The 14,643-nt window shown below is 45.5% G+C and overlaps 2 protein-coding genes across 3 annotated transcripts in view; both read right to left on the reverse strand.

The window, feature by feature from the left end:
- The window catches only part of LOC147439017 (uncharacterized), a 34,562-nt gene extending 20,751 nt beyond the window's left edge, over window positions 1-13,811 (reverse strand). The window contains exons 1-2 of one of the 2 annotated variants that reach the window (XM_086484974.1): window positions 13,285-13,811; window positions 12,988-13,131 (exon numbers count right to left, since the gene is read on the reverse strand). In XM_086484974.1, the coding sequence (XP_086341100.1) occupies window positions 12,988-13,131; window positions 13,285-13,668 (528 nt within the window). In that variant the 5' untranslated portion in view covers window positions 13,669-13,811. The remainder of the gene's footprint in view (window positions 1-12,987; window positions 13,132-13,284) is intronic. The other variant, XM_086484975.1, reaches the window with a different exon arrangement.
- On the reverse strand, window positions 5,456-8,437 carry LOC147439018 (uncharacterized). Its single transcript, XM_086484973.1, has 4 exons — window positions 7,726-8,437; window positions 7,024-7,631; window positions 6,556-6,922; window positions 5,456-6,389 (listed from the first exon to the last, which is right to left on the reverse strand). The coding sequence occupies exons 1-4, from the start codon at window positions 8,323-8,325 to the stop codon at window positions 6,177-6,179; spliced, it is 1,788 nt and encodes a 595-aa protein (XP_086341099.1). The 5' UTR covers window positions 8,326-8,437; the 3' UTR covers window positions 5,456-6,176.
- Window positions 13,812-14,643: the final 832 nt, after the last annotated feature.

A 14,643-nucleotide genomic window follows, 5' to 3' on the forward strand; every position in this document is an offset into this window, starting at 1 on the left:
AAGCAAGTTGCAAATAGCATTACAAGTCCAGCCAACGGTTTGCAGAACCAGCCTTAGCGTTTTGCAAAACTCAGCCCCTAGCGTTTTCAACCAAATCTGCCAGCGTTTTTGGTTTTCAGCCCTAGCGCCTACACAGAGACCAGCCAGATCTACCATCATTTTTTTATTTTCAGCTCTAGCGCAACACTTCCCAGCAGATCAGCCAGCGTTTTCAGATTTCAGCCCATCTCCCTCACCGGAAAGCGGCCTCAATCTAGCTTCGTGTGTTTCCCGTTGCGGTCCGGTATTTCAACAGCCCATCAAGCCTCCCCTCGGCCATTCCCTCGCAGGCATCAAGTGCTCCATTGCTGTCCACCATCGGCGTCGTCGAGGTCTCCGTTTTCAGCCCTTCATTCCTCTCACATCGGGAGTCCAAATCAGCCCCAGATCTACCCTTGGTGGCCACATCCGCAATCCCACATCGAGAAGGATCCAAAGGTGCATCAAATCAGCCCCCCAAAGGTGTCTCGTATTGAGGAGTTACCGCGGCGACAGTCATCATTCGAGTCAATAGAGTCTGCAATTGAGGTATTGCATGTGTGTACATTCCATTTATGCAATCTAAAGCAAATATCACATCGGCAACGGTGTGAGGGGCCCTTGAGAGGTTGGTTGCGACCCCACCGGGTGTCATTCTCCTCTTCTCTTTCTCTCACTCTCCCTCTACACATCTCTACCTCTCTCTCGCATTCCCTCTCTTCAAGGAAAAGTAAAAGGAACCATCATTCCAGCTAAAAGGAATCACTAACGCAAGGAAAAGAAGCAAAGGATTTGTCACGTGCACATCTAACCCTATGTGCATGTGGACAAGCTACTTCATGACCAGGTTAGGAAGTGTTATGGCACTTTTGTGAGTCTGTTTGCAGACCGTGCATGACCAAGCACTTCGAGTAGATGCATATCCTCTGGTTGCACACAGCATGATCATCAACATTACCATCACATTCCATCAGGAGCATTTTACAGTGCAGAAAACCTATTTTCCCTCTTTTAGTCATTTTTCACTTATTATTTTAAATGACTTTTGTTGGGAACTGGGTAGGGCAATTTGACTCAGCTTGTATAAAAGAAAACCAAGTGCTAGTGGATTCTGGCAGAAGAAGAAGGAAGTGCACAGGCAGTGACATGCAGCAGGCACCCCTAGCAGGTTCTCAAGCAAGAACTCTTGAAGACCTCACGTTTTTCCATCAGATAAAAGCCAGCGTTTTCAGCAGCCATTTCTATCGCAAAGCAGCCCCTTGATCAACAGTTTTCAAGGCAGCAAACCAGCGTTTTTGCAGCCTGCCCTGGCGTTTTTGGACAGCCTGAAATTCAGCGCTTTCAGCAGCATAGACAGCAACAGATCCAGCATTTTCAGCAAACAAAGAACAGCCAACAGATAGCATTTTCAGCCAACCGTCATCGTCGCCACTCTCGTCGTCGCCGTCGTCTCCAACCTAGATTCACAGTGCATCATAGCCTCATGAACTCGCATCAGCATCCTGTACCAGATTTGTGCAATCAATAGCATAGACTTCTCTCGCCATCAAGAGAGGGGCCCTTGGAGGAGGGTTTGACAACTTGTCTCGTGTCGTATTCTTCTCTCTGTCTCTCAATCTCAGCACCTTCATTCACAGTGTTTACCCACTTTGTTTGTGATCACTTGCACTCTCTCACAAAAGGAACGGAAGGCTCTCCCTTCCGTAAGTAAAAGGAACCTTGAGCACAGTTCGGAGCACGGTTCGGAGCACTCATCTTGAGCAAAGTTCAACATTCACTTCCGTTGCACCTTACATTGGTATCAGAGCTTTGGTAGTGTTCTGTATCACTCAAGGAAAGAACCACATAATTTTTTTGGCTTGTTGCAGTTGCACGTAACCCAAGTCCTCTTGAGCGCGTCGATTCCTAATCGTGTTTTTGAAGAGTGACAGAAAACCCAAGAAAGAAGGGCTTGTCCAGCCTCCCCTTGTCTCTCTTTTCACTCATTGAGAGCGGACCGTGCACTTAGCGGCAGGCCAATCAACGTGAGTGGGAAAAAGCAACCTTAGTGTGAGCGCAACGCCGCCAAGGGGTGCGCCCGCGGGAAAGAGAAGATCCTTCTCTAACACAGATTGCAAGCGAAAGAAGAGCCTCAAGACCCTCAAGACTCAAGAACCCAAGTTCGTCGTGAACTTAAGAACCCAAGACTTCAGTGTATGGTGATTACGCGAAGCGCAATGGATACTTCGCATGGAGGTGATGAGCATGGCAGTGGCGAAGAAGAATTTTCCCCATAAGGAGGTTTTTCTGACCCTCCCCCTTCCCCATCTACGCCAAGGATTGCACAAGTCCTAGGTCAAATCGATGATGGACATGATGTTACACCAAGAAGCGCAACGCGAGACCTTGGAGCATGAGCGCCAAGAAAGACAGGACTCCATGGAACGGGACTGCCAAAAAAGACAGGCATCCTTGGATCACGAGCGTGAGCAAGCGTGCTTGGCGGCCGAGGAACGAAAAGAAAGAAAAGCAGAAAGAAAGGCAGCTATTGAGCGTGAGCGTGAGCAAGCGCGCTTGGCGGCCGAAGCAAGAAAAGAGGCGGCCGAAGAAAGACAGGCACATATTGAGCGTGAGCGTGAGCAAGCGCTTGGCGGCCGAAGCAAGAAAAGAGGCGGCCGAAGAGAGACGAGCGGCTTTGCAGGCAGAGCGTGAGGCACACAGAGACCAACGCGTGCAAGAGTTGGTCCGACAGGTTATCACCTCGAAACCCGAGCTAGCCAAAAATGTTGGTGGTTCCTCAAGTGGCGCAAGCCGAGATTCGGACTCCAACAACCCCGTCACCGAGAAGTTGACTTTCAGTAAGTATAACGGTAAGATGGATGCTACTATTATTCATTCTTGGTTGCATCAATTTAATGCTTACTTTGCGACAACTAAGAAGACAGAAAATAGCAAGGTTTTGACGGTAGCTATGTACCTTGCCGGGGATGCCATTAATTGGTACCACGCATGGCAACAGGCACAATTGACTGCGCACCTAGAGCAAGCCGAAGAAGGCACGCCCCCTTCCTTCAATTGGGTCGACTTCCAAGACAAGCTCAAGGCGCGGTTTATGCCCCCACAGTACCTAGCACGGTTGAAAGACGATTGGCGCGGTCTCAAGCAAAATGGTATGCCCGTTATGTCTTTCTCTAATCGTGTTTTGCAGCCCGGCACCCAATTACGCAAATCAGATGTTGAACACAAGGAGGCGTTCCTTTATGGATTGGACGAGTATATCAAGTTTGATGTCGAAGTACTTGATCCAATCGATCTCAACAAGGCAGTAGCGATTGCTCTCGCACAAGAAAAGAAGCACAATAAGGGAAAGCCTAAGGAAAACAAGACTTCTCAGAGTACGTCTCAGAACCCTCAGAACTGTAAGAATGGTAAGAATGGTAACTCTTCTAGCCCATCTTCCTCTAATCCTTCTGAAAAGAACTCTCAAAATAAATCTAAGGGTAAAGCTAAAGCACCTGCAAAATCTAAGCTAACCCCGGATGAAAAAGCCGCACAAGGAATTATAGGAGGATACATAACGGCTAAAGAACAAGTGATTTATGCTAAGGAAGGTAGATGTTATCAATGTCACGTCAAGGGTCACATTAAGAAGGCTTGTCCTAAGACAGCCCCACCTAAAGAACCTAAGGCACCCACAGCAACCACAAGCACTTTAATGAACCAAATTGAATCTTCTCATGTCTCTGACACACACATTGATGAGTCTCTCATGAAGTGTTATGATCATGTAAAGGGTCAACGTTTTATCACATTGTTTGATCAAGGCAGTATGCATGATGTGATTAGTGTCTCTCTTGTAGAGAGAGCCCGCCTAAAGGTTAGTCAGAAATCTCCTCTCAAGGTGTCTGGCTTCGCTCCCGGTATGGACTCTCTCATCACGTAAGAGTGCCGTGATGTGTTGTTTACAGTTCAACAAGCTGCTTTCCGTAGAAAATTTGTCGTGTCTCCTCTCTCAGGATGTGATATGCTTTTGGGCATTAGATGGTTTCGTGAGCATAACCCTCTTTATGATTGGAAGGACGACACTCTCACATTAAATGCCAAGCCTCTCTAGTTTCCGCAAGCTCTCGCTTGAGGGCTGAGACTTCTTCCCGGAGCGCTTGGACTTCTGCCTGAAAGTCTTCTTTCTCCTTTTTCCATTGCTTGCCCTCGTTGAAGACCATTTGGATGAGGTTGGCCTTTTCTTTCCACTCTTTCATGTCTTTTTTCACCTATGTTATTCTCTTGTTCGTGACCATGAATGTTGCCTTCGTTACCGTCGAGGGAGACTTGCAGACGGGTGAGTTGCTCTTGGTCTCCATTTCTAGAGAGAGAGACTCTAAAACAACCAAAATATATAAGAAACCCTAGAAAACAACAAGAAATGACTGTGAAACCCTAAAAAACAATGAAATTCAGCTTCGAAACTCTTAAAAACAGTAAAATACATAATTGAAACCCTTAAAAAACAACCAAAAACAATGGCAAAACCTTAAAAAACAATTACAAAACCCTAAAAAATAGCAAGAAACAATGACGAAACACTAATAAACAGAAAAAACAATGACGAAACCCTAAAAAGCAGCAAAAAAAACATATTCGAAACCCTAAAAATAGTGACAAAACCCTCAAAACAGGCCAAAAGCAATTTTGAAACCCTAAAATAGTAAAAAAGTGGTGACGAAACCCTAAAAACAGTGAGAGAGTTCAAACCCGAGAGAGAGAGAGAGAGAGAGAGAGAGAGAGAGAAGATCGACACATACTGGGGACCAAACGATGGGCTGGTCCCCCCCCCACACACACACACACACAAAAGAGTATCTTTATTACTACAGAGAAGTCGTCATGCACGTACTTGAACCTGACGTACTCTCACGTCCGTTCTAGATCTCAGACTGGATGGAACTTGAAAGCCTCTACTTCCTAATCTCAGGGCAAAACCCTAATCCTAGGAACCTCTCTTCTTTACTCAGAACCCTTGAGCACCAAGGCTCTCACCTCTAGAACTCACTATCCAGTCTTAAGGCATGACATCCCTATAACTTTGTTCCGACTATACACCCACATTCCTCCTCCGCAGAAATTTTAGTATCTACCTTTCTTAGACACGAAGTCCCTCCTCAAGAATCTCTACTCCCTGATACCAACTCAAGAGTTTACCCCTCTCTCATAGTTAACACGTACGGTCACGCACGATGGTTACACGTACGAAGACGTGCGGTACTAATCGAACTAAAAAAAATTAGACGTACGTTGAAGTAACATACGATGCAAAAAAATAAATCATATATTTTTCAGAGCTTTTACTCTATTATGAGTAACTACTTAGTATTAAGTACATACAACTTAAAGGAGATGTCTTACAAGTAAGAAAATTAAAGATTTGGCCATGGACATTGGAAACGGCAATGTTCGAAAAAAGATGATCATGATTGCATTTGATTTCATAATTCATTACATAAGTAGAGAGTCGAGGCTCGAGAGATACAAGTGACAAAAAGTAGTACAAAAATGTAGTGACACAACTCATAGTCTCATGGCCCATGGGTGCAAACTTTAAAGCATAAAGAGAGAGTTCTAAGTGCTCATATCGCTCTCATCAATGGAGTTGTGGTCCGAGCTTGAGCTAGAGGTAGCTGCATCATCCTCATACTACTTGCATCAGATGCACTAGATGCAAGACCATAATCTCCCTCACTAAGGATGTTGCCCTCATCATCAAACTCTGGCTCTCTAGGATCTGCAAACCTAGAAATGGACACATTCTCCAAAGTGGTGTCCGCCATAGTAGATCCGGTGCTCGAGCCTCGCCACACATAGGTCCTGGGTGTCCGTGCCGACGCTCTTCCACTCCCACGAGCAACCGAAGTGGAAGCTCCTCTACCTGTAGTTGCCAAAGCTCGCACAACCACCTTCTTGCGGGACCGTGTGCGAGAGACACAGCGATCAATCTCCTCCAACTCCAAGTAGAGGTCTCGAAATATTTGCTCCTCCTTTGGATCGCGATCTTTGTTGAGACTCTTAAGAGTCTCAATGGAGAGCTTGCATTCATCTACATTCACCTATTTGTCATTTACAACATGCAAGAAGATTAATGGAGTTAGCAATTTGGCATGCCAAAAATATGAGCACATGATACATCATACATGTGAAAGCATAAATAAAGAGTATGATGTAGCCAACTCAATTACCTGCCTAGCCATTGGCATCTCATGCATGGACCTCAACATGCGTAAATTGGAGCGACAATAGATAAGCCGCTCCAATTGCTTCGTAAAAAGCTTGTTGCGGATCTTGGTGTGTATAAGAGAATACGCCGACCAATTCCGCTCACATGCACCCGATGAGCAATCCTAGAGCACATAGATGATAGAAGAGAGGCATGAGATTTGAATTGTGGGAATTGAGAGGTGACTTATGTCACATGAATGATGAATGTCAAATGATGACATGATTGAGATTATAAATTTATAATTTATGGTATGGTATTATGTATAATTATTAATATATATGATATACCTGTCCAAGAACCCTCAATGCCACCCTTTGAAGGTGAGGCAATTGATAGCCAAAACACTCCCACCAAAAAAGAGGCTTCACTAACGAATCCCTCTTCCAACACACCGAGGAAGCGAATGCCGTGCCTCTTTGGTCTCCATAGTTGATGAGCTCTTGGAGAAACTCTCCATGGTGTTCTTCATTGAGTATCTTTGGAAGGTACTTGTCGCGCTCCTCTTGAAGTGCTTGATCCGCAAAGATGGATGGCTTTTTGAAAGCCGGATGCAAGAGGGCGGCAAAGCCATGGATTGGTCGCCTCATCCAATCCCACCGCTTTTTAACAAGGAAGAGAATGTCATCTCTCTTTGGAGAGTCCTCCAACACATCACTACAAAGAGAGAGAGAAAGATAGTCAAGCATGGAAGGGTAGAACCGTAGATGGAAAAAGACAACTTACAATGTACATAAATCATAAGGTGAAATGTTTACCGTGAACCATCGGGTGCTCCATCAAGAATGGTGGATCTCTCAATCTCCTTGTAAGCCTCCTCCATGAAGTGGTAAAGGAGACCTATGGTAGACCCTTCCATGTCGGTCATCCGAAGCACCTTATACAATGGCAATACCACCATGACAAGACCCTTGACCTCTTGCCAAAACTCCTCCTTCAAGCAAAGCCATTGTATGGCCTTTGCATCTTGTTGGGATGATTGGGTCTCTTCTTCAATCCATGCTTTGAACTCATCCGAGACCATTGTCTTTTGCAAGTTGGTTTGCACATCATAGAGGCACTCAAGGAGGAGCCACATAGCGGCAAAGCGTGTTGCGGAAGGCTTCTTCAACTCCAAGCCGGAGTAAGTGCGATATATCGCAAGTACTCTCACCTTTTTGTTGATGAAGTTGACGATGGAGAGGGCTTGGGATAGAATGTCCTTCACCCAAGGTACGTCGCCAATGTTCTCCAAGAGGAGGTCAATGCAATGTGATGCACATGGAGTCCATACTATGTGTGGATACTCCGCCTCTAGCTTTTTGGCCATGGAAGCACAATTGGAGGCATTGTCGGTGATTACTTGAATGACGTTGCTTGGACCGATCTACATATGGAGAAAGAAGGGAAAGTGAGAAGAGCCAAGGCAAAAGACAAAATTGAAAATAGTAGATACTTGAGAGTGGAATCAAAAATTTTACCTCTTTTATGGCTTGACGAATGTGGCGGTAAATGAAGGCACCCGTGACCTTTTCCCCCCTTGCTCCCGCATCAACCGCTTGCAAGAAGTAGGTGCAAAGAGGGCATGAGACAAGGATATTAATGATTCCCCTCTTCTTGCGGTCACTCCATCCATCGGTGAGAATAGAGCAACCATACTTTACCCATCCGGCACGCACAGGGTCAAGAGACTTGTCGATTCGTGCCCTCTCTTCATCAAGCTTCTTGGTGCGCATGTCATGGTATGACACTCCCGTCCACCCTTCACATGGACCAACCGCGGCAATAGCCTTCACCATGTGTTTCCAACGATCCATGCGAAGAATATGAAAAGAGAGATTGCACTCAATGATGGTACGTGCAATCTCTATCTCCGCTTGTCGTTGCCTCTCTTTGAGGAAAGACAATGGACCGGAAGTTCCACCCACCGTTTGTGCAAGAGTAGCTTGCTTTGGAGGCCGCCCACCATGACTTCTTGCTCTTCTTTGAGACGCTACCACCCTCGGTGGAGGCCATGGTAGCGGCGCCGGATGCAACGGACATTGATGGAGAAGCATCCTCTCCCGAATCGGAGAGATCATGGTCAGGCGGAACCACCTCCTCCGATGCCTTTGCAACCCCCTTGCGTGTCTTCAAGGGGAGATACTTTGCTTTGCACTCTTGGAGAATGTCGTCGGGGATATTCGGACAAGGACCCGCTTCCCCTCCCATCTTGGTCAAGTGGATGATAAGGCGGATGGAGCTTGAGGTCATGGTCTTCGGGCAATATTTGCAATACCATTTGCAAACATTTTGCTTGTTCTTCACCCTTTCAAAGTAGCGGCAATGCTTGTTGAAGGCTTCATGAAGAGCGGGCGGCATTATGGAGAGCTTGAGGGATGGGGAGTGATGAGAGAACTTTAGAGTAATGGAGAGCTTGAAGGAGATGGATGGAGATGAAGGGAGCTTAAGGAATAATGGAGAGCTTGAAGGAGATGAAGAGAGCTTGAAGGAACAATGGAGAGCTTGAAGGAATAATGGAGAGCTTGAAGGAGATGAAGGGAGCTTGAAGCCTTGATGGAGTGCCAAAGCTTGAAGCCTTGGCCCTTGATGAATGGAGAGAGCTTGAGGGAGCTTGAGTAGGGAAGGAGATGAATGAGAGAGCTTGAGGGATATATGGAGAAGAAGAGAGGGTGGGCAACCTCCTTATAGGTTTTGAGGAGAGAGGGAGAAGAGGGTTAAAGAGAGAGCATGCTTCAAAATTCAAATTCCATGTGCCATGGCCATGGTCCATGTGGCTTTGTGTGTGTGTGGATGTTGGAACTTGGGGGGGGGGGGGGGGGTATGGCACATTGGCTTATGATGCCCCAAGGGCCAAGGCTCCAAGGCCCCCAACGTTCAAGTTTCAGCGTTCAAAAACTGCCAGCACTAGGCGCTACAAAACCGGTGTGAAAACGGTCAAAAAATTCCGCCAACGGTCGTTTTTTTTATCGGACGGAACCCGGACGGGACGGGACGGAACGGACGGATCGTTCCGTTCGACGGACGTGGACAACCCTGCCCTCTCTTATCTGCGGATCTACTCCCAATCTTAGGGTACCCTTTGGGCTAATTTGGCTCTCTTTCCACATAGTGCTTTTCTCTTGCAAAGGCTCTTGCCTTCCTTTGCTCCTATTGCCTCGTGCGAAGGGAGAATACCTACCAAAAAACACTCATAGATCATACAATCTAAACATGAAAAGCATCACCTGGGAAGACTCGTGACTCATAAAGCAACTCCTCAGAAGAGATTTCTGTGCAGAGGACTCTTCCAGATCTACAGACCGGAACAGCGTGCTCCTCATAGATCAGCCCCGTCTACGACGTAATTGGGCTGAAAACAGAGAAAATCAGTAACTTATCGCGATGGAAACAATCTCTCGAAGGTACTTCGCGATGGTACTCATCTACTTGGTCCTGGCAATGTTTGGTACACTTAGGGCAGCCATAGGTTTTGTTGGCAACATCACCGTCATGGCTCAAATCTGCAGCAGCCTGAAAGAGTCTATGGCATCTTTCTTTTTCTGGTGCAACTGCCTAAACTACAGCTCTAGGCTGCTTTTATAGTGGCTACTGGCTGGCAGGAAAAGAGAGGTGTATCTGCCAAGGATAGAGGAAGGGAGGGCGTCAAGAGAGAGAGGGAGCTTGGCTTGCTGCTCACGCCAAAAAGAGGAGAGAGAGAGAGAGGTCGCCTATTGCTAGAAATAGCCAAGAAGAGGGGGCGCCAAGATTTTGGCTCTTTATTTACAGATGGCTGCCCACATATTAAGTGGGTGGCTAGACAATTTTAAAATGGTCTCAACCTACCAAAAACTTTGTAAAACTTAGAAGTTGAAAAGTATGCTTACACAAACATAACCCACGCGTCCTTGATTGCAATCTCATGCACAAATGCCATGCCAACATAGACTCCAAGCATCTGCTTTCCCGGAAAACAACTCGCTTTTTCAGAAAGCAACTGCACTTTATATCTAAGCTTCTTAGGACCCATCGTCACTCAAGAATTGTCTCTCGTTTCTTGTGCACAATCTAAGTCAGTTCGAAACCTATTTTGACTATGGACTACAGAATATTCTCTATCTGATGCTCACCATGTGACGCATCAAGAATACCCATCATTTAGTCCTTACTCACCAAACTTATGGAACGACTCCTTCGCGATGCTCTATGTCACCCATCCCATGGCGCATCATGGATGTCTATTCCAAATGGTCGAATACTTTTTCTCGATTCTCTTTGTCACCCATCCACTGTGACGCATCAAAGGTATCCATTCTTGTTGGCCTAACAGATATTACCGTTCATAGTGCTCTTGTCATCATAGTCACAAGGGACGCATTCCGGGACGGGGAACAGGGGACGGGGAACGGGGCTCAAATGGATTTTTAGTGTAAAAAAGAGGACGGGACGGCAAGTGGGGACGGAAAAGTGGGGACGGGAAGCCCGAAAAAGGGCATCCCCTATTACTATGCTTGTCATTCCTCTAAATGACACATTAGAAATATCTGTACTCGGATGTCTCAAGCAAGAACACCCTGTCACTTATGGATCCAATTATTTCCAATAATTAATTTAGATATATATTTCTTCGAGATAATTGCACACAACTTCAATCTACCCCTTGATGGCACTTTGGACATATCTTGTGTAATGCAAGCCCATCAGTCAAGCCTTGAAACATACCACTAGCAGATTTGACAAGTAACCACTCACCCTGTTGAGAGAATTGCCACAGCATATGTTTTCCTAAGTCTTACAAAATGCACCAAACAGAAAAAGTGATAGCTAAAGAGACTCATGACCAGGAGTGCACAAGACGCAAACCTGGGAAACTACCTGCATTCCCTTGTCTAAATGCCTTTTCAATGACACTTTTGCTCTTTGCTCCCCTTTCAAGGCCTAGGAAAGCATGGTGACCCATTTGGCAATGTGCTCATTTAAAAGGAGAGTCAAGATTAGAAGTAGGACAAGGATGATGATTAGGGAAAAACTTTTGCTCCTTTAAAATGACTCCAATTGTTAAGGTTCTTCTCCCCTCAATCTTTTTGAGCTTCAAGAATGGTCAAGGCAAGAGGAACTCCTTGTAACCAAGATTGTCCTTGCTTAGAGTAGCACCTAGCCTACATCCACATAGTAGATCAGGACGTACATATGATGGATGGAGATCCATGGAGACACCACTTGTATCCATGAACCCTAGGCTCATCCAGGCGAAAGCCTCAATGCCACATGAGATCGTCAGATCTCAGATGACCGCACCACCAATTGTAGTGGAGGCTCTTGCTAGATCAGTGTCTTTTTATTCATAGCACATGGGAGCTTCCACGCAACACATATGCACGACTAGCGCTTGAGTCATTGCAACAGTCGGCCAGTCAAGGTGATACTTCATGTTGGTTTGCACAGATATCATCTTGGTTTGAGCTACATGGCTGCCCCCTTTTCAGTATTCCCTGGATGCTCCATCCCTCACCCTCACATTCAAAGATCAGCAGGATTATCAGACATGATCTCATTCAGCTGGATACTAGGAAGGCTTGGCTGTCTCCGTCACATAAGTTGGGGTAGAAGATGGCTTTTTATGGAGACCACCTCTGCATGACAGATGATGGGTTTATCTCATGCCCCAGGTATGGACACCCACCAATCTCATGGCATTAGATGTGGTATTGGTCAGTGATGTGCCTCATCTCACAAGTTGGAAGAGACTAGCCGATACAGAGGTGTACCCCCAGAGGGGAGATTATGCCAGGTTTGCCAAAGAGAGACAGAGACAAAGAAGCATTATGGTCAGTGATGTGCCTCATCTCACCAGTTGGGAGAGACTAGCCGATACAGAGGTGTACCCCCAGAGGAGAGATTATGCCAGGTTTGCCAAAGAGAGCCAGAGACAAAGAAGCATTAAATCTGCTATTGCACAGCATAACATGAGATCAAAGAGGGCTTTGGCCCCTTATCCCGCAACATGGATTACTATGATCAAAGGTGCCTAGGTCTCTTCTTGACGGAGATCCGTAGACATAGAAAGACTACCCTCAGGAGCAGAGGACCTACGTATAGAGGATGCATACAGAGGCGGATCACTACTTTTAACAGGTGTAGTGCTCGCCACCACAGGTTACCCAATCACATCAAAGGGAGACCCTCCCACATGCACAGCCTCGAATGTCGGCAACTGCCATAAGGAACAGCAGGTCGACACATCACCGTTTGCCCATAGAATTAACCACCCAAATGGGCTACCATCCAGTAGTGTTCCCATCAAAGTTTGTGAGAATGGCAACAAATATCAAGGGCAACATCTGAAACTGCCCCACACAGCATATTGCCACAGCGTGCCACAGAAGATTTGCATCTTCACCCAAAAAATCCAACCAGGCAGCTGTATCTCTCCCTACCAGAAGAGGCGTTAGTCAGCAGGAATAGCATCCTCAATCTCTGCACTGCAAGTGGCCATCCCACGATGATACTGGCAAATAAAATCTGCATCAAGGAACCGTGTCCATGTCCATCCAACAAAGAAGATGAGGGAAAGCGGCAACAACTGTCACAGCCAATAATAAAGCAGCCCATGCAAGAGTTCCCTAGACGATCTAGCTCTATCATTCACCCTATTTTCAGGTTAGGCAAGCTAGCATCCCAACTCTTGCTATTACTTTTTGTCAAATGTCCAAGCAAACAGGTAGTTCAAAAATCAAGAAAAAGAGTATAAGCCCCTCACATACCTTACACCCTAAACCTGGTAAGGAGATTGGGGACCAAGAGGAAGGGTACCGAGTTAAGTTATTTCCTGTGCAGCCGAAAATAAGAACTCTTTCAATTGTATTGTCATCAAGTAAAAGTTTCATCAAGGGGGTCGAATCTGTGTGCTGATGAGAAGACAGGAAAGTTAAGTTTAGAGACTGCCAAAATAACAAGTTAGCTTTGCAGAAGACATAATCCCCTCAAAGTTCTGGTCTAGTATAGCAGAAACTCCATTTTCATATGCCTTTGTTCACGGAGAAAGAACTCCAGATCCTCACCGTTGGGTCTTCCACATAGTTTTGAATCACTGGCTCAAATGTTGATTCTCGGACCTTTAGGAGCATTCTTCTGGACTTATGACCATGAGATGTTTTAACCTTGGACTTCTTCAAACGGCAGAGGGCTTCATCCTTCCCGATCAGGCCCGAACAATTGTCTGCCCCAAGTTTAATTGCAAAATACAAATAGACTGTACATAGAAACATCAACAAGGCAAGGGTGAGCAGAAGAAATCTGTGCCGTCTGAACAAAGCCACCCAAGACAGGTCAGGCTCCTCCCGCGGGAAGGTTGATGACCTTCTGAAAAAAGAAGATGATGGGGAGACCGGATTTTGATTTCTCCTATGTGCTGGTGACATGACAGTGTGATTTTCATGGCCCATCGCTGCAATTATTGTGTTGTCTTGCCAAGCCTTGTGCAAACCTAGAAGTTCAGCCCTTGAAATAGAAGACTGCAATAGTCATAATCACTTCAAAAGTGTTAAGGTTGGAAAGTAGCATTCTGAAAACTCGAACTATTGCTGTGGAAAGGCGTGAAGAATCCTTTCATCAATACTGGGACTTGTCTGACAGTTAATTCAAGGTTGTCAAAAACAGGGTGATGACCACCTATATGCACAATAAGGTTGCTGCTATCGCCCCTGGTACCAAACAAGGTCAGAGTCAAACCAAAAAGCACAACGATTTACACCTGGAGACTCTAGATTGGCAGCGAAAACTAATGTAGACCCGAGATGCAACCAGAGTAGTTCTCAGGAAGTAAAGCAAAACAAACCAACTGGCAATCGCCCACAAAGAAAATTGAAACAATGAGCACACAAGAATTGAATATAAAGTCATTTAAACAGACAACTAGCCAGGTTTAGCAAGACCAGAAATAAAGCACTCATAGCACCATAAAAATATGAAACTTTTCCTACCTTACCTAAGTTTTGAAACTACTATAAATTTCAATTATTAATGCCCGCATCAACCCCATTACTTTGAATTTTTTATTGTTAAGTTTGGCCTAGTATGATATCAATTTTTTCAAACGGGTATGAAAACAATTTTTCGTGAAGGTATAATTCAACTACTCCACAACAAAACAGAAATAGCCATTCTTGGCTACAGCTATGACAAATTTCAGCCAATCGGCTCATGAACACATGCATTTTTATGCATCAGAATAGACTCTGGGACAAGAAACAATGCAAACTATTCCGGTTCACGTGTTTGTAAAAGTTCAGAAAATCTTCTCAGAAGGGGGGGAGCATTCGCTCATCCCTAGTGTTGTGTTCTATTTCTGCTTTATTTTTTCAGTATTATCCTGTGCGGAATCATCTGTGGAATAGTTAAATTAACTCTAAAGTATTCAA

Source organism: Adiantum capillus-veneris, chromosome 16, assembly GCF_014529385.1.
Source record: "Adiantum capillus-veneris isolate H3 chromosome 16, ASM1452938v2, whole genome shotgun sequence".
NCBI lineage: Eukaryota > Viridiplantae > Streptophyta > Polypodiopsida > Polypodiales > Pteridaceae > Adiantum > Adiantum capillus-veneris.

What these genes read in the sequence shown, in the direction of transcription:
- LOC147439018 (XM_086484973.1), bottom strand. Translation starts at nt 8,325, where the DNA reads ATGATCTCTCCGATTCGGGAGAGGATGCTTCTCCATCAATGTCCGTTG. An exon ending in TTCGTCAAGCCATAAAAGAG is followed by an intron (nt 7,632 to 7,725) that starts GTAAAATTTTTG and finishes CTCCATATGTAG; the next exon opens with ATCGGTCCAAGCAACGTCAT. An exon ending in CATTGAGGGTTCTTGGACAG is followed by an intron (nt 6,390 to 6,555) that starts GTATATCATATA and finishes TATGTGCTCTAG; the next exon opens with GATTGCTCATCGGGTGCATG.